The sequence below is a fragment of the Coenobita brevimanus genome, chromosome 110, assembly GCF_032717465.1.
Source record: "Coenobita brevimanus isolate Jiangsu-jjx chromosome 110, ASM3271746v2, whole genome shotgun sequence".
Taxonomy (NCBI): Eukaryota; Metazoa; Arthropoda; class Malacostraca; order Decapoda; family Coenobitidae; genus Coenobita; species Coenobita brevimanus.
The window spans coordinates 46,364,846-46,388,721 of record NC_137063.1 but is presented as its reverse complement, the minus strand read 5'-3'; the positions used below and the strand labels follow the sequence as shown (position 1 = coordinate 46,388,721).

Sequence of the window (23,876 nt, the reverse complement as noted above, 5' to 3'; positions counted from 1 at the left end):
CCAATCTTTATTTACATTTGTCCCCCTACCCTATATATTCACCCTTCAAGTTATACCCTTATCCTTAGATACGAACTTGCACTGCATAATCTTTTATTCTTTGAATAAAAATATAATAATGATACCTTGTGTGAAACTATAATTTACAAGTAATTATTACTCATATAAAAACAAGAATGGTCATTGTCATATAACTACTACTACTATACTACCACCACTACTATTTTCAATTTACTGCTTTTACTATGCTGCTGCTGCTGTAATAACATAACGGCCAGTATCATTACTATTACTATTTCACAGTCTCTTCCAGGCTCTTCCTGTATAAAATATATCGAGACTATTTTGGTACAACTACTTGCAGTTTAATACGACCTACAGATCCACTTTTAGTCAACCACTCTCGCGCAAACTGCTTTTCTAAATCTACTTTTTTACGTCAATACTTCCAGTCTTAATATCACCCCACCAATTACCTTTTGAGCAAGTCTACCAAATAATCTTCAATAATGTTAATAAAAACCAGTGCTCTTGCTAACTGAAAACTTGCCGGCAAAAAATTCATTCCTCTCCCCCCCCCCTCACCTCCCAGCACAGCACTTCGGTACTGCCTAATACGGTGTCAACAATGCCCCAGCAAAACAAGTCGAGTGGGGTGAAAGGTGAGGAGTGGAACAAGGAGAGAGGTGAAGGATGAGTGTGACAGGGAAAGGGGTGGGAGGGAGAGAGAATGTGTGAGAGGAAGGAGAGTTGAGAGAAGTGTGAAGGGGAGAGAGTGACGAAGGAAGAGAGGAACGAAAAGGTTGAGATTGAGAAGGGAAGAGGGAAGGGATGAGGGAGAAGAGTGAAGGCTGAGAGGGGAGAGAGGTAGGGTGTAAGAGAATGGGTGAAGAATGTACGGTGTGGGGTAGGTTAAAGTAGGGTGGGAAGGGTACAGAAAGGAAGTGTGTGTGAGAGGTAGGGATGTGGTACAGGGTTAACAGTAGGGTGTGTGCTAGGGAGTGTGTGTAAGGTAGTGTGTGTGAGGCAGTGTATATGGTATGCGAGGGAAAGGGGGACACGGAAGGTATGTGAGGAAAAGCATGTTAGCCTGAGTGTGAGGGAATGCGAGGGTGAAAAATAAAGAACGTGAAGCAGGATGTGTGAAGCAGGATGTGGTGGCAGGGTATGTGAGGATGGGAATGTGTGGTAGGGTATGTGAGGTTGGGTGTGAGGAGGGTGTGGAGGTAGGGTGTGGAGGCAGGGTGTGTGAGGCAAGGTGTGAAAGGTAACGTGTGACAGGTAAATTGGGGGAAGTACAGGGTGTTAAGGTCAGGCTAGAGGGCAAGAGTGACCTCGCAGGAGCCAGTACAATGTGTGTGTGTGTGTGTGTGTGTGTGTGTGTGTGAGAGAGAGAGTGAGAGAGAGAGAGAGAGAGAGAGAGAGAGAGAGAGAGAGAGATTCCCACCCTCCTCCCGTCTCTCCTTTGTGTTGCAGCAAGGGGGAAAGAAACGCAAGCAAAAGTCTCTTCCCACCTTTCTGTTCACTTCCTCCCTACTTTCACTTCCCAGCTTGATGAAACCCAGCCCGATGCGAACAACCAACAAGTAGCAGGATTTACAGGCAATCAAGCGTGCAAACTGACCTGATTACGGGGAAGTGAAGATGTCGACACGAGTATCAGTTTCACCTTTACACAAACCGAACCGAAAATCCATTACGCAACCATAAATAACGAGTACATATAGAATCGAACGCCTTTTGTTATATACCTTATAGAATTAAACTCCTTCCATCCGATAACTTTTTCTATTATCTTCCTTTTTCTTTTTTCAATTTCTGTACGTTTTTATTCGTCAGCAAATGAAGCTTTGGAACTGTAGAGCTAATTTATACTTTCCATTAACTTTTTACTGTAACGTTTCCTCTCAGCTGGAAAATATCGTCTGGAAAAGGCACGAATAAACTTTGGAATAAATCACCGGATACAGTGAGGTAAGAGTTTGTATGCAATAATAGCCTGAGAGTTACTTAGGCAAGACAAAGCATATCAGCCACGTAACCTTTGTATGCTCAATAATTATGGAGTCACTGGACTTCTCTCCTGGTTGGTGCATATGGGAGAAGCAGTAGTTTGAATTTAAATGATTAGCGTGGAGTACTATTGATGTCTGTCTTGAAAAATTACACCGTTTTTCAATAGGATTAAGACAAAGATGAAGTCGGTTCCATTCCGTCCTGTCATGAGGAAGAGATAGCACTTTGAAAGCTACTGCTACAACTGCAACTACTAAAAATAATAATAATAACTAATAACCCAAAGGTGTAAAGGCTGTCAAAATCCAACGAGATTTTTGTATACCGGTATGAAATTAATATTTAAAAGCATTGCAGTCTCGCTTCAGTAGTTCGGAGATCCAGACGTGTAAAGGAATTATTGACCGGGGGCCGTATTCTTACTGCCTCAGCACATCTTGCTGGCCAATTTATTCTTTTCATAACACACGATAAACACTGTAGCCTATATTAATTATGCTAACCATGTTTGCATGTGGATAATTTATGAGTATGACAAAGAACTTAATAGGGATGTGAAGGCACTGTCTGCATAATAAATTGCCGAAGAAAATATGCAAACTTAGTGTCTCCTAACCCCACGACCAACGGGCTCCACCTGTACACCTGCCAACGGTAGCCAACTCTTGCCTCGCACTGTGCTGTACTACTCCCCCCTCCCCCCCGTGTGGAGTTCCAGTGGGTCAGCAGTCACGCTTGTCTGGCTCCGGCGTGAGTGGTGGCAACACTGGGTCACCCTTTGTTTTGAGCCCCGCTGTCGACCCCGGCTTAGGCTTCGTGCAATGACGGAATGGGGTTAATGATGTAAAATACCATTGTCTGTATTGTGTAACCGAACAGTATGAAAATTTAATCGAACTGTAGAGAACTGAGGTACTATATCGGTCACTAAGATTCCAGAACTGCTTTAAAAATATATATATATATACTTCATCCCCCATAATAAGGAAACAAAACTATCAAGGAAAGTGTACACCTATCAAAATCACCACTATCTTTAACCCTCCGACTCTTGTCTATTTGCAGCCTGTTCCTTTACCCCAGTGGCAGAATAAAACAATACTACAGCTCTATATTCTTTCCATACCACTTCTTCGTGACTAGCACCATATTCTAGTGTTACTCTCTTGTTCTAACTTAGCATACTACATGGATAGGTGACACTTTTACGCCTGTGCGACACTCGTACGCCTACCCAAAGTAAACACATATACTCTTCCACTCTTCCTATCCCACACACGTCTTATCTGCTGGTGTCATCTCTTCCACTAAGGATTAAGACAGGTTTTAATACACTAAGGGCTGGGTATACTTCCTACACCTGGATAGAAGAATATAATAGTCGCAGCCAGATTATAGTCCTAAAAATGTAGTTGGTCTTTAGTTGGGGGATAAGTCTGTCTAAATTTAGTATCATTTAATCTTGTGGTGGAATTTGACTTTCAGATTTTTAAGGGTAAAGGGATTGGTTGTTTGTCTAGAATTTTACGGCTGTGGACGTTGATTGCTTGAGAGAGAGAGAGAGAGAGAGAGAGAGAGAGAGAGAGAGAGAGAGAGAGAGAGAGAGAGAGAGAGAGAGAGAGAGAGAGATGGAATAAAGCAGGAAGAATAATGGAGATCTAGACAAAACTGAAATACACAAAATGAGAGAGAGAGAGAGAGAGAGAGAGAGAGAGAGAGAGAGAGAGAGAGAGAGAGAGAGTTTCACCTGACCTGCCCTGAGGATACCCACGACTTCAAGTAAATTATTGCGTCTGTGACATGTTGAAATGGTGTGTGTGTGTGTGTGTGTGTGTGTGTGTGTGTGTGTGTGTGTGTGTGTGTGTGTGTGTGTGTGTGTGTGAGAGAGAGAGAGAGAGAGAGAGAGAGAGAGAGAGAGAGAGCTGAGGGTGGGGCAAGGGTGAAGTGGACATGAGAAGTGCATGACCTCACTAGCCCTGCATTTGGTCAGGAGGTCAGGTAGACTGATAAATAGATAGAGATGGACAGGTGGATAGATAAAGACAATACTGTAGATAGATAGACAGATGGACACACGTACAGACGGACGGATAGATACAGAGATAAATGGAGAGACAGAGATAGACAGAGATATATAAAATGATCAATAGTATAAGTGGATAAAATGAACAGATGGATGGATGGAGACAAAGAGACAGACAGACAGACCAACAGACAGAAAGATACAGACAGACAGACAGATAGGTAGATAGACAGGTAAACAGACAGTACAAAATTAACGGCAGGACAGGGTGGAATGATCTCTACCTCCGATATCCCAAATACACGGATTTCAAGACGGATATAAACAGACAGACAGACAGGTAGATAGACAGACAGACAGACAGACAGATAGGAGTAAGGCTAGATGAAGTTAGGCGAGCAGACAGACACGAGGAAATGCAAATAAAATCGTATCCGTAAGTAGATACAGTAAGTAGATAGGTTGGTAGATACGGCAGCGTGTATAGTGTAAGTAGGGGCAAGTAGGAAGGAGAGGGATGGTAAGTACAGTAGGTCTAAGGGCTGAAGATTCCCTAACACCTCTTCCTTAGCGATTTATTCTGCATATTAATCAAATGCAAATTAAATCGATATCAAAATAAGATAATATGCCAAAGTCTTAAGGTGCAATAAGAATAAATATAAATAAATCGCTAAGGAAGAGGTGTTACGTAGTGTCCTATGCCAACCAGAACACGGCACTGAGTGGGTGGGCAGGCGTAAGTAGGACTGAGAAAAAGACTGGTGTAAGTAGGCAACTAGAGACGAGTAAGTACGATGGCTTATATATGACTGACAGAAAGGTAGGTAGGCACTAGGTAGGTAGAGGCAGGTGGGGTAGGTAGGTAGGTAAGTAATTTAGTAGGTAGGTAGGTAGAGGCAGGTGGGGTAGGTAGGTAGGTAAGTAATTTAGTAGGTAGGTAGGTTTGAGAAGGTAGGCAGGTAAATATGTCAGTAGGTAGGTCGGCGTCAGTACTTGTCTGGTAAGCCTTAGTAGGGTCTGAGAAGTTTTTTTTTTTTTGTAGGCCTATCCGACTCTGGGCGTTGGTTAGGTAGTTAGTTCCTGAGGCCCAGTTGGCATAAGTAAGCTAAGCAGGTAGGTGGGCAAGTAGGTAGGCAGGCACAAGTGACTTAACGGATAGGTAGGCTGAGAGGTAAGTAGGTGTAATTAAATAAACAGGTATGTAGTTAGGTATGTGGGAATGTAGGTAGGCAGGGTCAGGTAGGTAGGTAGATATGTAGGTAGGTAGGTAGGTTTAGATATAGAAATAAATATGCAGGTAGATACGTAAGTAGGCTGGTAGTTAAGTAAGTATGTGCGTAGATGTAAGTACAGTAGAACAAAGTGGAAAGTAAAACTGACATATTACCTAAAAATATTAATAAAGAAATGACGTTGAACAGAAAACCGAAAAGACAGATAGACAAGTAGATAAACACGCAAGGACAGATGAAAGGAGGAACTGTCACCTGAGAGAGAGAGAGAGAGAGAGAGAGAGAGAGAGAGAGAGAGAGAGAGAGAGGTAAGCAGGCAACCGCAGATGGAGGTATCGTATTTCCTCATCTCTCTCTCTCTCTCTCTCTCTCTCTCTCTCTCTCTCTCTCTCTCTCTCTCTCTCATTTTTATACCCGTGAAGAATGTGGCATGAAAGATGACGAAGTGGAAGGCATAATTAAAAATTACTGCGAGGTCGTTCGGCCAAAACGGAGAGAGAGAGAGAGAGAGAGAGATACCCTCGTCACTTACACCTGGCAAAATCTCTCTCCCTCCCTCTCTCTTTCTCTCTTGAACTGCGCTGTGACAGGAGATGAACCCTAAAAATCTTGCTAATCACGAAGAAGTACTACAAAAAGGATGTGAAGCCGTAATATTGTCTTAATCTCGCACAGAGCTACGAAAAATTCACTCCAGTTTTACAGAATTCCCCGCCAAATAAATAAATACATAAATAAATCAATATAAACTGTAAGGAAGCACAAGTGTGGCGAGGGGAGACGAAGAGGCAGACCGAGAACAAGACGGATGGGCACGGTGAGGGAGGTGATGTATAGTGAGTGGAAACAGGCATACTTTTATTTTATTTTTTTTTTCTTTATTTTTTACTGAACACCCCTTGAAGGTCGAGGTATCTGGCAACATATTCTCTCTCTCTCCCTCTCTCTCTCTCTCTCCCTGAATGTGTGTGTGTGTGTGTGTGTGTGTGTGTGTGTGTGTGTGTGTGTGTGTGTGTTGTGGTCCAGTGGGGTTTTGTGTTACATCTGTGGTCACTCTTCTCTGCCCTTCCCCTCCTACTTATTCACTTAGGCGTTCCCTCTCCTCTTTCTTCTCTCCCCTTCCTCTTCTCTGTTTACCCTTCCTCCCAGATCTCTTAGTCACTTCACTTTCCCTTCTAATCTTTCTTCATCTTCCCTTTCTTTTTCCTTATTCACTTTGTTTCTCTCACTTTATTTCACCCTCCCCTTTTTACAACACCACTCTCTTTTATATAATCCTTTTTCCCTTCGTTTCTCATTTTACCTTTCTTAACCTACCGCTTCTCCTTCTTTATTTACCTTGTCTTTACATGTCATCTTTTTTATTCCTCTGTTCTCTCCTCTCTGCTTCCTTCGTCTTCTCTCTTGATCCTCATTACTTTCCCCTTCTTGCCCTTTCTTCCTTATTCCCTTCGTTTTCCCTCTTTTACATCCCCCTCCCCACTCCTTATCTCTCCTCTTTCTTCTCCTCATCTTTACGACATCTCCCAATATCCTTTTCATTCTCAGATAAGCTCTTCCAACCTGTTTTTAATGTCCGTGTATTGTAACTTTATTTTCTCTCAAAGTAACCCTTCTTCACCTTTAACTAATCTAGTCAGCCTAATAAAAGGGTTACTGCTACTTCCATCAACACCTACGTTTCCATCAACACCTACGTTTACGACCTTGTGTTAGTATCCTACAGTAAGACCGATATAAAAGTTTACAGTCGAGTCAGCAGTACTTTTGGCGCCATCGGGTGACGTAACAGAATATTAAGTGCAGCCAGACCACCGCTAAATGTAAACACCACACTCACTTTAGGCGGGCTCATTATTCAAACGCGACTTCATCCCCTGAGTCAATAAACATGAAGAGGCAAGGTGAGTAGAAGTGAATTACTGATCGTACAGGTCTTGTTGCCTTTATCTTAGCCAATCTCAGTTTTGTGAATTGTTAAAATTATATCACTTCACAGAAGAATACAGGTTACGGGATGACCTAGCTTAAACTGAAGTTAGAGGAAATGTAGTTCACCCACCACCACAGCAAAAGGTTACGAAGTTTCGTGATTTTTGAAAATTAATAAGATGGTGACGAAACTTAAATGATTTCAGTGGACATCACATAATGCATAAACTTACATCATTTGGTAAAACGTATGCGTGTTGCCGAGAAAAATAACCTCCATCCCGGCCGAGAGGATGTAAATAAACCGAATCCTCCAATCTGAGTGTCCCAGGACTCAGCCAAACCAGTTCTCAAAGCTCCTAATGAGACTGAGTTCCTCGTATTTATTTATTTTTATCGCTTTATGGCCGTCAGGGAAAAAGGCGTAGTCTCTCTTGATTCTTAAGGTAAATTGCCCAAAAGTGACATTATCTTTCTGAAGCTAACATGGAGACGGGATGTTAATTGAATTCCTTTGCCAGGGGAAAAAAATGAGGATGATAATCGCAACATGTCAGAGATCCGTGTTAATTATGATGATGAATGCTCATGAGTGATGCTGTGTGATGAGCAGGAGTTTTTGGACATCTGGACATATAAGGATTTATGGCGTATAGTTATGGGTAAATGACCGAGGATTTCCTGTTTTAATCTCTCTCTCTCTCTCGGGATGCGTCAGAGTCACGTAATCTGTAAATCTCCCTCTAACTGGCAAAGCGTCTCTCTCTCTCTCTCTCTCTCTCTCTCTCTCTCTCTCTCTCTCTCTCTCTCTCTCTCTCTCTCTCTCTCTCTCCGTTATAAAGTGGCGTGGCTTAACCCTCTTGTCGTATTAACACCCACCTTTCATTAGAGTGGCTATGAAAAGATAACGAGGAGTCCTTATCAGATTTAATTGGGTCGTATTGTGATAAGTTGGTGCTTGTGTAAGAAATAAAGCCATCTCTCTTCTCTTCAGCTGTGTGTGTGTGTGTGTGTGTGTGTGTGTGTGTGTGTGTGTGTGTGTGTGTGTGTGTGTGTTTTACCTACCAGAACGCGAGGAAGAGACCGAGAAAAAAAAAAAAAGCTGAAGCGAGACAAAACTGGTGGATGGTCATACGTTCCAGTCCTTCAAGCACCACAACAGGAGAAAAAAGACCTAGTTTAACAAGTCCACTCACTCCTTTTTACACTCAAATTTGCTCTGCCCGATAGTGTGCGTGTGTGTGTGTGTGTGTGTGTGTGTGTGTGTGTGTGTGTGTGTGTGTGTGTGTGTGTGTGTGTGTGTGTGTGTGTGTGTGTTTTCGTCCCATTTTCATGTTTTTTTTTTCTATCGGAAGTGACACCGCCCCTAGACCCCCCCGTCTCATGGTAATCTCATACTATTTTGCGAAGGAAATGCCACTGAAGAAAAGTAATTTATTTTGATGAAAACTATTTACGGAATAAGAAAAAAAAAAAATCTTGAGAATGGGTATGGAAATTGAAAAAAAAAAAATCGGTACGGTATTTTCCCAGTGTCTCTGGAAAATAAAACCTTCCAGGACTTAGATAAATGCCTATCGACCACACGTGGGTCACCAAGGTGGACATGTACTTTATTAAGGTACCCAGTTACAATGCTAAGTGAATGGGGTCAAGGGGGCAATAACTACCTCACTAAGAGAGAGAGAGAGAGAGAGAGAGACAGACAGACAGACAGACAGAGAGTACGGAGGGTCCACCACTGCTGCGTACTTTGGGATTTTAAGCCCAAATAAAGGGATTTAATAGTTGTTCTGTTTGTACCCGTATACCTGACCTTAGAGGATACCTGTACTTCGTCAGGGTGAGCCACACACGCTCGCTCTCTCTCTCTCTCTCTCCTAAACTATCTATACAAACACCTTAACTGTCTCGTAATACTGTCAACACCAGAACACAACCCCCTCCCTTTCACGAAATTCTCTCTCTCTCTCTCTCTCTCTCTCTCTCTCTCACACCGGAACGTAAGCCTGATATAGGTCGACACTTGGGTCCTCGCCAGTGATTTGTTCTGAGAGCATGAGTGACGGCTGTATTGAGTGAGAGAGAGAGAGAGAGAGAGAATGTCATAGGTCACAAGTCCACCATTCACATCATTAGCCTCACAGCATAAGGTATAATATTTTCAACCTTATTCTTCCCTCTACCTACCTACCTACCTGTCTATCTATCTATCTGTCTGTCTATCTCCGTCTGTCCGTCTATCTAGCCATCTATCCTCTACCTAAGCTACATATTAATTCTATCAACCTATCTATCACCTGTCTTTTAATGTATCTCTTCTCTTTCTATCAGTCCAGCCATCTATACGATTGTCTGTCTATCTGTCTATCTATCTACTTATCTGTGTTAACCATTAATCTTTTGTCATTTCAGTTAGCTATCCATTTTATTTATCAATCTTTATTCTGGCTATCCAACTGGCCATTTATATATCTATCGCCTGTGACATTAATATTCTCTCTCTCTCTCTCTCTCTCTCTCTCTCTCTCTCTCTCTCTCTCTCTCTCTCTCTCTCTCTCTCTCTCGTCACATCCATCTAAAGGTAGTTCCGGCAAAGAATAAATAAACAAATAAATAAATAAACCCAAGATTTATATCCCAATTCAGTAACGGTGCCTCTTCCCACGAGACAGCACCACAACCCCACCCCTCCAAAAAAAAAGACCACACACCACTTTTTCCCTCCTCATTAACGACCCATCCCCGCACGACTCACGGCCTCCCTCATGCACAGTAAAAAAAAAAAAAAGTTCTAAAATTTCACCTCTATTTCCCACTCTTCTCTGCTGGGTAATTTTATAAAGCTGAAGAGAGGCTTGGTATGCTTCTCTGGCTATAAGTAATTCTCTTTGATTTGATGCGTCTGGGAGGAGGTGACGGACATGCCCTAAGTGTGAAGTGGACGCAGGAAAATAGTGTACGAACTTTTGTCCTTGTTTGTACTTCCCCGGCTTATTTTTCTATCTCGCATTCTACCTCTGCTTTACTCTCTCGTTGTCGGATCAACTCAGGTACTCCATTTCAGCTACGATTTTGTTGACAGAGAGAGAGAGAGAGAGAGAGAGAGAGAGAGAGAGAGAGAGGAGTAAACACTGCAAATATACCTAACAAATACTACACGCAGGAAGTTATTACATGTTAAAAATGGCAAGGATAATATACTAACGCTGACAGCAAGTTCAACCAAACAGCACCAGTAAAGATGAGGCAAAGATGAAATAAATATAAAGTACTGTACAGGTAAAGGTGGGGGGAAAAGCCAAGAGGTAAGAGACTACCGTACAAAGGAAAGCAGACAACATCCCTACTGGTCTTTCCGAGGTTGTTTCTTGAAGGACAGATTATAAAGAAAATTCCTGTGAGGCGAAGATAAAGATAGCAAAGTAGGAAGCCTCTTGACTGTGGGACTCATCTAAGAAAAATAAGTTGGGCTATAAATCAGTGCATTATCCAGGTTACCCAAGTTACCCTCCGTATTACGTCTTCCACCTGAGTAGAAATGCGCCATCCACAAATGAAGGTATATGATAAAGTTAATCCAATTATAATTAATCAGAGCCCATTCAGTAAGTCCGCAGAGGAAGGCAGATGATAAAGAAGGCAAATCTGACGCTTATACAAGTACAGACGGACAGCACCTAATCAGTGAGTCAGCAGCAGAAGACAAACGACCCAGCGCCTGACCTCACCCAAGCCCTCTCGCGGCCTCTCTTGACGCTGACCTACTCCTGCACCCCCCCTTTCGTCTCTCTAAATTTCTACCTACATGCCTTTACTCTTCCAACATTTTTTTTTACACTCTACCTGTGCCTACCTCAATTAATGCTCCGTTTGCCGTTTCCTGATTCTCTGCCTCATTCTACTTCCCTTCAGTCAACCTAATCTGTATAGGCTACTGTATTATCTATCACTCAATTCTACCTGCGTCTGTCAACCTCCTGTCTCAACCTACATGTTCACCTTCAGTCTACCTACCTCCTCATGTTACCTGCATCTGTCCATTACTCTACCTACTTCCTACCTCCTCATTCTAACTTCTATAATAAATTGTTCTCTCTCACTCTCTCTCTCTCTCTCTTCCTATACCTACCTATTAATGAACATCTCTTACCTGTCCTCTAATTAATCTCTTTATTATCATACTTTGTTTTAGTTACCAAAAAGACGATTAAATTTATTCTGAGGAAGACGCCTCGTAGTGAAGAGGTTGAATTTCCTTCCTTTTTAAACAACTCTCTATTATTTATTAGTTAAGTTTTTGATATATTCTCTACAAGTGCATCTTCTGAGGATTTTGCGGTCGTTGTGTGTGTGTGTGTGTGTGTGTGTGTGCATCGTTCATAATAAACGACCATCCACCAGGTCATTATTCTTTATTCCTGTCATCTTAACCTCTCTCTCTCTCTCTCTCTCTCTCTCTCTCTCTCTCTCTCTCTCTCTCTCTCTCTCTCAGTTCTTACAACCCATTTGTTTTCATATTCTCTCCTCCTCCTAAGTACTTCTCGTTTTTATTACCTTTTCCTTCACCTTTACTCACTACACCTCCTTCCCCACCATCACCTTTATTTATATTACTAAACTACCTCCATCCCACCCACCATCCTTATTACCAATCTTATTTTTCCTGTAATACATCCGTCTGCCTCATCAATCTTCAATTTTCTCTCTATTCCCTTCACATTGTCTCTCTACCTCATTATTCTCTCAACCTCCTCATTCTACCTTTATCTCTCTACCTCCCTACTCTACCTACATCTCTCTCTACCTACTCAATCCACGTCCAAGCCATCCCCTCTCCATTTCCCCCCTCCTCCCATTCATCCCTCCCTTTCACCGGGCTCACTTAAAGGTTCCTAAAAGTCTATTTCATCACGAAACACACACACACACACACACACACACACACACACAGAGTCAAGGTTAAGGTGTTCAAGGTCTACTTTTGTGTTCGCCCCTTTTCATAATTCATCGCGTGACTAAAGGAATTGAAAAGTTACGATAATCTTTTCTTAGTGTTTCGTACTTCCTTGAAAATGTCGGTATGCTAAAGAAAACGTCAAAATGTTTCGTCAACTCTGCTAGTATAAACAAGAAAAGATAGCTGTCGTGAGTGAAATTGTGAGAGAGTGAGTGAAGGTGAATGAGAAAAGTAGGTTTGAAGTAAGGCCTAAGAAAGCAATTTAACCGGACACACGACTAACTGTAATGAGATATGTCTATCTATCTATCTATTGCCAGACGCCATAATCCCGTAAGGGGTGGCCATTTGACTTGGAGTTATTTGTTTTACAAGGAGGGGCACTAACCCTCCACCAACCCATTTGACACGTAGGGAGCACATATGGTTTGGTTATATGGTTACCACCCAGCGTTGTAAATGGTTTCTTGGCTTACAGGAAACCATTTGGCTTGTCACTCAATGTAAAGCCACCTGTAATGGAAAGAAAAGCAATAAGTGGTGACAGAAAAGATGGGAGAAATAGGAAGAGAGGAGGGCAGGCACAGAAAAAGAATGATAAAGGCTAAGGAAGAAGTAGGCAGCACTACATCAAGTGAGTGGATGATGGTCGCTACCACCTACCACTAATGAGATATGTACACTGTAATAATAATAATAATAATAATAATAATAATAAACAACTGTCGAAAGGTGCAAATTTTTACAAGTATAATCCTTTCAATCTGATTCCGTATTTCGCATTTATGTATTCATATATTTATTAACACAATTTGGACGACTTTCCGCCCTAAAGGGAGTTAGATGCAATCCAGATAGACCTCTTCGGCACTAGGGGACGCTCCGACGCTGAATAAAATCGCCAAATGGTAGCATGAGTAATACAGTACTGTGCAGTCACGAAAAAAAAAAAAAAAAAATCTTCCTACTAGGCCTATTCCACTCCGGCTACTCCACGCTTCGGCTATATCCTCCACTGTTCTTCCTTAATACATCAACATAAAAGAAAATCACCAACGGGAAGAGAAGTATAGCAAATCTTTCTCTTATCAGGAGTATTAGTTGGTAGAGGAAAGTTAGAAGAGGCAAAACAGGCGCGCGACCTTTGTCCCTTATCGCTCCACTTTTTAGGTGAAAAATTATGAAACTCCTACGCAAAATAGAGGAGTTTGTTGGGTTTCGCAGCTAACATCACTAGATTTCAAAAGTCACTGTTCACTGTCTCGCTCTTTCTTGTAAGGCAAGGCAGTGGGTCGACAGTAGAGGAATAGTATTTTTATTGTACTCACCGGACAGACGTCTGACTCCCGCCTCCGACAGCTTCCTCTGGTGCTTGTACACATCATCCATCACCCCGCTTGTGTCTGAGGAAAATAAATAAATAAATAAATAAATAAATACATACATACATACATAAAGTCCGAGGAGACTAAAAGAATAAATGAATAAATAAATATGTAAAGACCCTAACTGTCCCAACTAAAAAATAAACTATCTATCTATTGCCAGACGCCTCAATCCCGTTTGGGATGGCAACAAACAAATCGCCTCCAAGTCGCCCTGTCCCCCGCCATTTCACTGACCTGCTCCCAACTCACACCCCCCTCTCTCATATACCTCTCCACCCCATCCCTCCATCTCATCCTCGGCCTCCCCCTCCCTCTTCCCCCCTCCACCTCACTCACATACACTCTCTTCGTCAGTCTTTCACCCTCCATCCTCTCCACATGGCCAAATCACCTCAGTGTGTTCCTCATAACGCTTCCTATCACATCCACATCAACACCACAACGCTCCTTTATATCCTCATTCGTCAGCCTGACTCTCCATGTGACTCCACAGGCTCCTCTTAAAAAACACTTATAAATATTAGGGCTTTTGTTTTAAAAACGCTAAACAACTCAGATTTACCTACCTATGTTACCCCAATGAATGAATTAAGCATTTCATAACAGATTAATTCAAAACTTAAATGTGACTTTTAAATTAACCTTCTACATTTGCACAAGTGATTTCTGAGTAAATATATTCACAGCGTATTCATTAACATACTGTATACTGGTCCTGTACTGCTTCTGACAGCCACCAGAAAAAAGACACACTCTGTCACTCCATCCATCTAACCCAGAACTCAAGGTAGACGAAAATTAAAAAAAGAAAGAAAGAAAAAAGTCTTACCAAGGGACTTCTTGCGTACATCCTCGCTGAAGCGGCGGCGAGCCACCACCTCGTCCTCGTGAAGGGTGGCTGGGGAGAAAAGATACACTTAGACAGTGATAATGACGTACTAACACAAGAATGGTAAATTGCAAAATATTACAAAGATCAACAATACGAGTATACAATAGTCAGTCCTCCCCAATTCTTCACTGCTTGTTTTCTATGTGCCGAGTACTGAGCCATTTTCTATACCTATAATGGGTGACCCCACTCACTCTCCCAAGGTCCATCTGCCACTACAGTGCGTATGTAAATTTTGTTATTTATTACGGGTTGAGCAGTCACGGAGAAAAACGAATACATCACCGTAGAAGCAAATATTAATATTCTGATATCTGTGACCTATCTGATCTACCCTCCTTCGACACTAGACAAATCTGCGTGTGCTAAAGGAGGGGGGTATTTTACAAGAAACTGAGACAAAAGCATAGAAGTAAAACTGTCAATGTGGGAGGCGTTGAAAGATCAGTTAAAGATTACAAATGCCCCTACTCATATACTAAAAAGGGCTGCAATTATAAGAAAAATGAAAGGGGAATGCAAATATTACAGATGCTCATTTGGGAGAAAAACAAACACACCAAAAAAAAAAAAGTACAAAAAGTAGCTAGTAACCTCTGTGCACAAGAAAAGGTAGTGTAAGATAACTCAAACCCAACACAAATGAAGAGGAACCGTGAGAGGGTAAGAAGGACGTCTACCTATCAATGAAATGGGAGTGGAAGGTCTGCTATATCAGTGATTCTCAAACTATGGGTCGCGACCCAAAAGTGGGTCGTGAGAGGAATTTTGATGGGTCGCAGAGGCATAGAATAGACCTAATGCTTTCAGTGTATTATATTTACTTTACTGAAATTGTAATTACTCTTCTGACACTATTAGTATATTCATAATAACTATGATAGGCTATGTACCGGTTACTCTCTCTCTCTCTCTCTGATTTTTTTTTACGCTGTGGGTCGCGAAGTCTTGAAATATTCGAAATGGGGTCACCCACTAAAAAGTTTGACAACCGCTGTGCTATATAATACAAAAACAAGGGAAGTGGAGGCTTTGAAATGCACTTCCCTGTGAATAATATGTGTGAGGAAGATCAAACACCATAATCTTGCAATGGTGGGGGAAGTGGGGAGTCAAGAAACCCCCATTAAAATAAATGTCTTTACCCTCAAAAATAACAGTGGGAGGCTTCGAAATGTTGGCTTGTGTGTGTGTGTGTGTGTGTGTGTGTGTGTGTGTGTGTGTGTGAGGGGTAGATCCAGGAATTTTCGGTGGGGGGGTCTGATTCGCTGATTCAACCAAAGACTTGACGTGACATACTGATATTTCAATGTTGAAATTGCCTCTTTACTCAATGATGCATGGCCGGTGGGGGGGGATGCATCCCCCCATCCCCCCCTGGATCCATCCCTGGCGTGTGTGTGTGTGTGTGTGTGTGTGTGTGTGTGTGTTTAAATGAAGGACGTAGAGATTCTCCACAAATACACTCTCCACAACTATCTACTTCTTAATAAGGATGAGAAAAATACAGTTCCCATAAAATGCAGACTAACCCAAGGGCCTCCTAAAGTTAACATCCTCGCTGAACCTGCGCTGGGACGGCATTTTGTAAGTGGGCAAATCGGGGAAGGTGTTGGGCAGAAAATTCGGTTCCTGCTTCTTCTCCACCAGGATCGGGGTGACGGTGGTAGTATCCCTGAGGGGAGAACGGGCGCGCTTGTGATGGAACCTGTTGCTCCCGCCCTCGCTGCTACCGTTGCTCAGGCCGTTAATTCCGTTGGTGTCGTTGTAGCCGTTGTAGACGTGCTTGAAGGGGTTGGCAGGCGGGGATGTGGCTTTGGGAGGCGGGGACCTGCTCTTGGGGCTGATGGTGCCGTTGAAGTGGTTAGAGGCCTCTGGGGAAACAGGATAAAAATTAGACATATTCTTGGCCCCTCCGCTACGAGAGGCGCCGTATTATGCAAAAATTATTAAATGAAAAGATATATTAGTTCACTCCTGAGCTGCTCCACAAAATAAAATAGACGTCATCATCATCATCATCATCATCATCGCCATCATTCAGGCCTAGCCCATAACTGTCCGAGGGAATCAAGAACATTGAAAAAGGACACTACATTGGTTCTTCACTGCAAGAAATGGTGCCAAAGCTGAATAAAATAGTCTGGAGATAACAAGAACAGATAACAAGAACAATATAAGAAGATGTTATCGTATTCGTGTTCTTTACTACAAGAGACCCTTGGAGTTACTAAGCTAAATAAAATCGTATAGAACCAGAAGAATAACTAAAAAAAAAAAATCTATTTGGTTTTCCCTCAATAGATACATCATTTTAAAGTTTAACCTCTTGAACCCGAGGACGCCATTTTTTTATATTTCTATTTCCTGATAATTTTATGCAACGATTTTATTTAGCTGTTGTACTGAAGATGATGGAAGCTGCAGCTAACTCCCCTATTTCAAAAAGGTCTCAACTAAGCTAAAAAAAAAAAAAAAAAAAAAAATCGTCTGGAGGGAGATATAATCATCGGATTGAAAGGGTTAATAAAGGAGTTAGGGGAGAGCCATATTATAATAACAAGGATGCCTCCGTGCTACTGGAAATAAAGCAAATAGTTACTGACACCTTAAATAACATAACACGGAGGAAGCAACAAAATATAAAAGATGTTACTTAATTACGGAGGTTAAATGAGATTCTTGTAAATCTCTCTCTCTCTCTCTCTCTCTCTCTCTCTCTCTCTCTCTCTCTCTCTCTCTCTCTCTCTCATTTCGTATTCCTACACTAACCTGTATGCTTAGTCATCCTTATTCGCCTCCCCTTTTTTTTACAAGTTACAGCTACAAAAGGAAAACGGAGAGTGCTGTCGTGGGATGAGGGGTCCCTGATGAGTAAGGACAAAAATACTTGGAAGTCCTTTTGTCCACACAGGATGGAGAGAGAGAGAGAGAGAGAGAGAGAGAGACTTACCTTCCTCTTCACTCTTCTTGGCAAACTCCTGACTAAGGCGCCTTAACTTCTCTATCTCGATGTCCACACGGGCGCCGTCTGTGGAGAAAGAGGCGTGATAAAGAGAAGAGCTGGAGACGGAGAATGTACACAGATTAATCATATACAATAATAATGGTGATGAACACACTGTGATATCACTAAAAACACCACCACTACCACTGACACCAGCAACACTACACCACCACCAACAACAACACAACAACAACAATAATAATAATGATAATAATACTAATACTAATACTATTGATAATAATAACAGTAACAATAATAATAATAATAACAGCAACAATGATAATAATAATATCATCGTCGTCATCCATCACCACCATCCTCCTCCTCCTCCTCCTCCTCCTCCTCATCATCATCATCATCATCATCATCACCATCACCGTCCTTCTCCTCCTCATCATCATCATCACCAACCGTTCATCGACCAGTCAGCATAACCGCCAGCCGTTTAAACCGTTACGAGAAGAAAACCCACGTAACGGTCATTATTTTCCCGCGTGACATAATTAAATAATAAATTAATTCAGTGCTCATTATGGGCTACATCAGGCTAATTTAGGTCGCTGACATTTATTTCCGCCAAGTCCAGATGGAGGTGAGTGAGGTAGGGAGGTGACTGAAGATGGAGGTGAGTGAGGTAGGGAGGTGACTGAAGATGGAGGTGAGTGAGGTAGGGAGGTGACTGAAGATCGAGGTGAGTGAGGTAGGGAGGTGACTGAAGATGGAGGTGAGTGAGGTAGGGAGGTGACTGAAGATGGAGGTGAGTGAGGTAGGGAGGTGACTGAAGATGGAGGTGAGTGAGGTAGGGAGGTGACTGAAGATGGAGGTGAGTGAGGTAGGGAGGTGACTGAAGATGGAGGTGAGTGAGGTCCAGAGGTGACGAAGGATGAAGGTGAGTGAGGTAGAGAGGTGACGAAGGATGGAAGTGAGTGAGGTAGGGAGGTGACGAAGGATGGAGGTGAGTGAGGTAGGGAGGTGACGAAGGATGGAGGTGAGTGAGGTAGGGAGGTGACGAAGGATGGAGGTGAGTGAGGTAGGGAGGTGACGAAGGATGGAGGAGAGTGAGGTAGGGAGGTGACGAAGGAAGGATGTGAGTAAAGTGGGAAGGTGACGAAGGATGGATGTGAGTGAGGTAGAGAGGTGACGAAGGATGGATGTGCGTGAGGTAGGGAGGTGACGAAGGATGGAGGTGAGTGAGGCAGGGAGGTGAGTGAGGCAGGGAGGTGATGAAGGATGGAGGTGAGTGAGGCAGGGAGGTGACGAAGGATGGAGGTGAGTGAGGCAGGGAGGTGATGAAGGATGGAGGTGAGTGAGGTAGGAAGGTGACGAAGGATGGAGGTGAGTGAGGTGGGGAGGTGACGAAGGATGGAGGTGAGTGAGGTGGGGAGGTGACGAAGGATGGAGGTGAGTGAGGCAGGGAGGTGACGAAGGATGGAGGTGAGTGAGGCAGGGAGGTGACGAAGGATGGAGGTGAGTGAGGCAGGGAGGTGACGAAGGATGGAGGTGAGTGAGGCAGGGAGGTGACGAAGGATGGAGGTGAGTGAGGTACGTCAGTGAGGGCGGAGGGGTGAAACAGGACACGTAAAGGAGGGGTGGGGGGGGGATGATGCACCTCCACCCAACACTGACTCATCCTTGCTCCTGGGACCCTCTCAACTCTCTCTCCTTAGCTCAACCCCTCCTCCCCCCTCTATCTTTCTCTCTCATAATAAGAAATGAATATCTAGCGACTATATTTGCTATGTTTTCATCTGATGGAACTGTGCAACTCTCACAACTTGAATAATAAATCGAAACTGCATGAAACTCAATGGGCCCTAGTTATGAGGCAGGTATAAGTCTCCTTGGTTACTAATCAAGGTGACCCTCCGCCCTGACTACACCTGGTCATCAACTAAACGGGAAATGGATTAAGGGTCTTGGCCAAGTTAAAACAAAAAAAAAATCTCCTTGGTTACTTATCAAATCGACCCTCCAACCTGACTACACTTGGACATCAATTAAGCTGAAAAGAGGTAGAGATCTTCGCCAGTAAAAAAAAAAAAAAAGTCTCCTTGGTTACTAATCAAATCAACACACCAGCTTGATTACACCTGGTCATTAACTAAGCATGAAAAGGGTTAGGGGTCTTTGCCAGGTAAAAGAAAAAAATCTTGGTTACTAATCAAACTGACCCTCCAGCCTGATTAAACCTTGTCAACAACGAAGCTGAGAAGAGGTAGAGGTGTTCATCAGGTTAAAAGAGAGAGAGAGAGAGAGAGAGAGAGAGAGAGAGAGAGAGAGAGAGAGAGAGAGAGAGAGAGAGAGAGAGAGAGAGAGAGAGAGAGAGAGAGAGAGATCTACAAAAGGTTAGGAGTCCTCGCCATGAAAAAAAAAAAAAGGTATAGATTTTTTTTTTTTTTTTTTTTTTTTTCAGATGGATTACAAGGTCCTCGCCCTCCCAAAATGGCCAGAAACAACCTAGCTTTGCCATAAAACCGGTCGGTCCACGGCTGGTCCACTGTAAGGCCGGATCTCTCCACAAGGGAAGGGTAAGTCATACATCACACTATCCTTTTTTCACCTACAACTGAAATAGGAATCTGGACTGTAAATCTGATGGTTGCGTGTCGTCGTCTGGAGGAAGATTTGGACTTAGTATAATCCGTCTGCCTTGTTCCTTCCTCTTCCTTTGTAGCTTCTTGTATCTTATTATTATTATTATTACTGTATTAAAAAGGCACACTGTATTTACCTTTAATCCTCTGCAATAACTATACTGTGCATAAAATGTACAAATATTTTTACTGAACTTACTTTAAATAACATGAATTACTCATTACAGAGCTACGCCATGCATTCTCGTTATTCCCTCTATAATAAGTTAAGGTCTTGCTCCTATATACACTTCCTGACGTCAATCAAAGCTCCCTGGGTGGAATCGAACGCTCTACCACTTACCAACAGCGTGTTCTCTAACCCACAAGACCACAGCTTCTACAAAACATAAGCCTCTCAGGATTTCCATAGATTTCGTAATGCTGATCTAACAAGTGAAAGCCATAATCAAAATGTATTATTTCGAAAAGCCTTGACACTGTGTTTGAAACAATGGAAATCATAAAACGACAGATGAAAGAAAGATAATGAAAGAAAGGGAAAGAAACAAAGAGAAGTTGAGAAAGGAAATGAAAGAAAGAAAAGGAAAGAAAGGAAAAAGTAAGAAAGTGAAATGAAGAAGGAAAAAAAAAAAGTTGACTAGTTGTGCAGCTTGACTGGGGAAGAAAATACTCAAACATTTCGTTGGACACGACAAGCAAGAATTTTTACATCAGGAGGTTTTTTTAAACAAACGATTCTACACAAATTTTAGAATACACAAGTCTCCTTAACAGTTAGCATAAGTCAGTGACAGAGAGAGAGAGAGAGAGAGAGAGAGAGAGAGAGAGCATTTAGTCAGTTTATTGTGATCTGTGAACTGTTTGGTGGCTGATGACTGAAGACATTATTTACACAAACAATCTTCTACACGCTTAGACAGCCTATAAATACAGGCTCAGGTCCCAGCCTTCAGTGTCAGTTATGGAAAACAATTTGGGTGAAGATTCTATCTAAAGGTGTTTATCGGCCGGAGAAATGAACGCGGGATCTGTGTTGCGAGGTGTGTCAGTTCCGTACAATCAGGGACAAATGTTCGCCTACTCGTCACACTCAGATGTCTGCCACTTTCCACCCAGACGCATCACATCAAAGGGAATCATACACGGCCAGAGAAATATGCCATATCTATATCAGCTTAATAATACACGTAGGTCTTTTAGCCACCATATGAACGTGAAAAACAGAGGAGGTGAAATATTCGGCAACTTCAGTTTGTTACTGTACATGAAAGCTAAAGAAACGATTGACAACTACCACTACTACTACAACTACTAATACTAAAATAAATAACAAAACCAGTAGCCCTATTACAAACACATTAATAGTCCTCTTTAACACCACTAACGGGAGAAAGGCCTTTGTTTACATGTGAGGTTCTAAGGTCGACATTTACTTCACATTCATTAACATTCAGCTCGGCCAGTTCCCAACACCAGTGGCACTTTCTCCATGCCAAAAGTGGCGTTCTCTAGTGTATGGTGGTGGTGGTGATGGTAGCCGTGGTTAATGACTGTGGTAGTACTGGTGGTAGTAATGACTGTGGTGGTAGTGGCAGTGGTTAAGGTGGCAGTGATAGTGGAGCTCTGTATGGTACTGGTGGCACGAAAGAAGAGGGTGGTAGTGATAGTAGTAGTGGTAGTGACTGTGGTGGTTGTGGTGATAGTAACGATTGTGGTGGCAGTGATGGTGATCATGACTGTGTTGATGGCGATGGTGGTGCAAGAGTGAGGATAATTGACGCGATTGTTACAAGAGTGATGGTGGAGAGATGTTTTATGACCTTTCTCTTCCCCCCCCCATCTCTCTCCCTCCCTCTCTCTCTCTCTCTCTCTCTCTCTCTCTCTCAAAAGGTCATCCATGAGTGAGAGGCATGAAGAATATGTCCACGTCGCTATTTCAACCTTGCCAGAAACGCCGAACGACAGACATACCTAACATGAACGACATCTACTTCACGGAGGAAAAAAAAAGAAAAGAATGAAAAAAGAAAATTTATGACACTGATGGCATTTGCTTTATTGTAGCCGGAGAAAGGAAGGGCGAAGTAGATAATATTAATGCTATTTATTCCATCTATCTTTTTGCCAATCTATCTGTCTATGTATGTATGTATGTCTGTATGTATCTATTTATCTATCTATTCATCTATCTACCTCACAGGCTGGTACGGTTACATAGAATCTTAACCCCTTCAGTATTATGGTCCTTTACTAATTTATTTTTCTTACTGTCAAGCGATTTATTTTATCTCACGAAAGTTTTCTCTTTGTGAAGGGCTTAAGTGATTTTCTCTACAATGGGCCTCCGCCAGACTGAGGAAAATCGTCTGGTTGTAGAAATAATATACTAAAAATGGTCACTGTAGCAGGAATTTTTAGCCTGTGTGTGTGTGTGTGTGTGTGTGTGTGTGTGTGTGTGTGTGTGTGTGTGTGTTTGTGTGTTTGTGTGTGTGTGTGTTGCTGTAATTTTACATTCTAAGTTAACAGTAGGTGTGTACTTGCGACAATTGGAAAAAAATATATATATATATAAATTACAAGTAAAGTGTCCGAAAATTTACCGGAACGAAAACTGCGTCCTTCATAATAATAATAATAATAATAATAATAACACCGACGATATTAGCAAAACAATATATACTGCTGCCTGCGATTTCGGGCGTCCTCGCCAGGCAACTCCCGCCCTAACAGCATCTCCATATAAGGGTGGAAATTAAGTGCTGGTGGAGGGCATGAAATTATTATGATATTCAGGACAGGGTGATCATTATATTTATCACTCTTTTATTTCCTTCCTTCCCTTCTTTTTTTTCTCTCTTCCTTCCATTCATCTTTTTCTTCCATCTATCCATCCTTCCTTCCTTACTCTCGTTCCTTCCTGCCGGCCCTCCTTTCTGTCTTCCTTCATTCCTTCCTTGGTTCCTGTCATCCTTTCTTTCCTTATTTACTTACTTACTTTCTCCTTTTCTTCCATCCTTCCTTTCTTCTATATAATAAAAATGAAGATGACGATGATAATGATGATGATGATGGTGATGATGATGATGATGATGATGCGTCTCTTTCCCCGGCCACACCCTCACAAAGAACACCAACAAATAAGGATCCAAATTAGTGTCGGAGCAGTGCTTGATTTTATAAGGGATTAAGGACTTTATACTTGCACCCACTTCCTTCCTTCCTTCCTTCCTTTCTCCTTTCCCTTCCTCCTTCATTCCTTCCTTTTATGTGTATTCCTTCCTTCCTTTTATGTGTATTCCTTCCTTCCTTCCCTCCCTCCTTCTTCCTTTTATCTCTACTCCTTTCCGTCCATCTTAACTTCCCTCAACCCTTCTTGCTCCCTTCCTGTTCTCTCTTCCTCCTTCCTCTTTCTTTCCTTTCTTGTGACCTTCCGCCGTTCTCTCTACCTTTCCTCCTCTCTTCCCTCTAATCTCTCCTTCCTCCTTTCTTTTTCCTATTATTTCCTTTTCACCTTTTCTGATAGCCTTCCTTCATTTTTCCCTCTTCTCCTTCCTTCATTCCTCCATTCGTTCCTTCTGATTCTTACTATCTTCCCTTATTTCTCTACTCCTTCTCTTTATTTACAATGTTCTTCCTTCACTTTTTTTTCCCCCTTTTCTCTCTCTCTCTCTCTCTCTCTCTCTCTCTCATATTTGGCGAGTCTTAAATACCACAAAAAATTATTGCTTTATATATAAGGTAAAGCCGATTCCCTCTCGTTAGAAAAATAATAGGTGTATAACTGAGAGAGAGAGAGAGAGAGAGAGAGAGAGAGAGAGAGAGAGAG

General features: G+C 42.3%; 2 protein-coding genes across 5 annotated transcripts in view; both read right to left on the bottom strand.

Annotated features, from left to right (window-relative positions):
• Window positions 1-16,216, bottom strand: part of CLIP-190 (Cytoplasmic linker protein 190) — a 90,701-nt gene extending 74,485 nt beyond the window's left edge. For 3 of the 4 annotated variants that reach the window (XM_080286047.1, XM_080286048.1, XM_080286049.1), the window contains exons 1-3: window positions 15,979-16,132; window positions 14,384-14,452; window positions 13,495-13,569 (exon numbers count right to left, since the gene is read on the bottom strand). In XM_080286047.1, coding sequence (XP_080142173.1) covers window positions 13,495-13,569; window positions 14,384-14,452; window positions 15,979-16,030 — 196 coding nt within the window. In that variant the 5' untranslated portion in view covers window positions 16,031-16,132. Of the gene's footprint in view, window positions 1-13,494; window positions 13,570-14,383; window positions 14,453-15,978 lie in introns of all 4 variants that reach the window. The other variant, XM_080286051.1, reaches the window with a different exon arrangement.
• Window positions 16,186-23,876, bottom strand: part of LOC145417571 (uncharacterized) — a 58,103-nt gene continuing 50,412 nt past the window's right edge. Inside the window, exons 2-3 of the mRNA XM_080286277.1 lie at window positions 17,400-17,477; window positions 16,186-16,289 (exon numbers count right to left, since the gene is read on the bottom strand). Coding sequence (XP_080142403.1) covers window positions 16,186-16,289; window positions 17,400-17,477 — 182 coding nt within the window. The remainder of the gene's footprint in view (window positions 16,290-17,399; window positions 17,478-23,876) is intronic.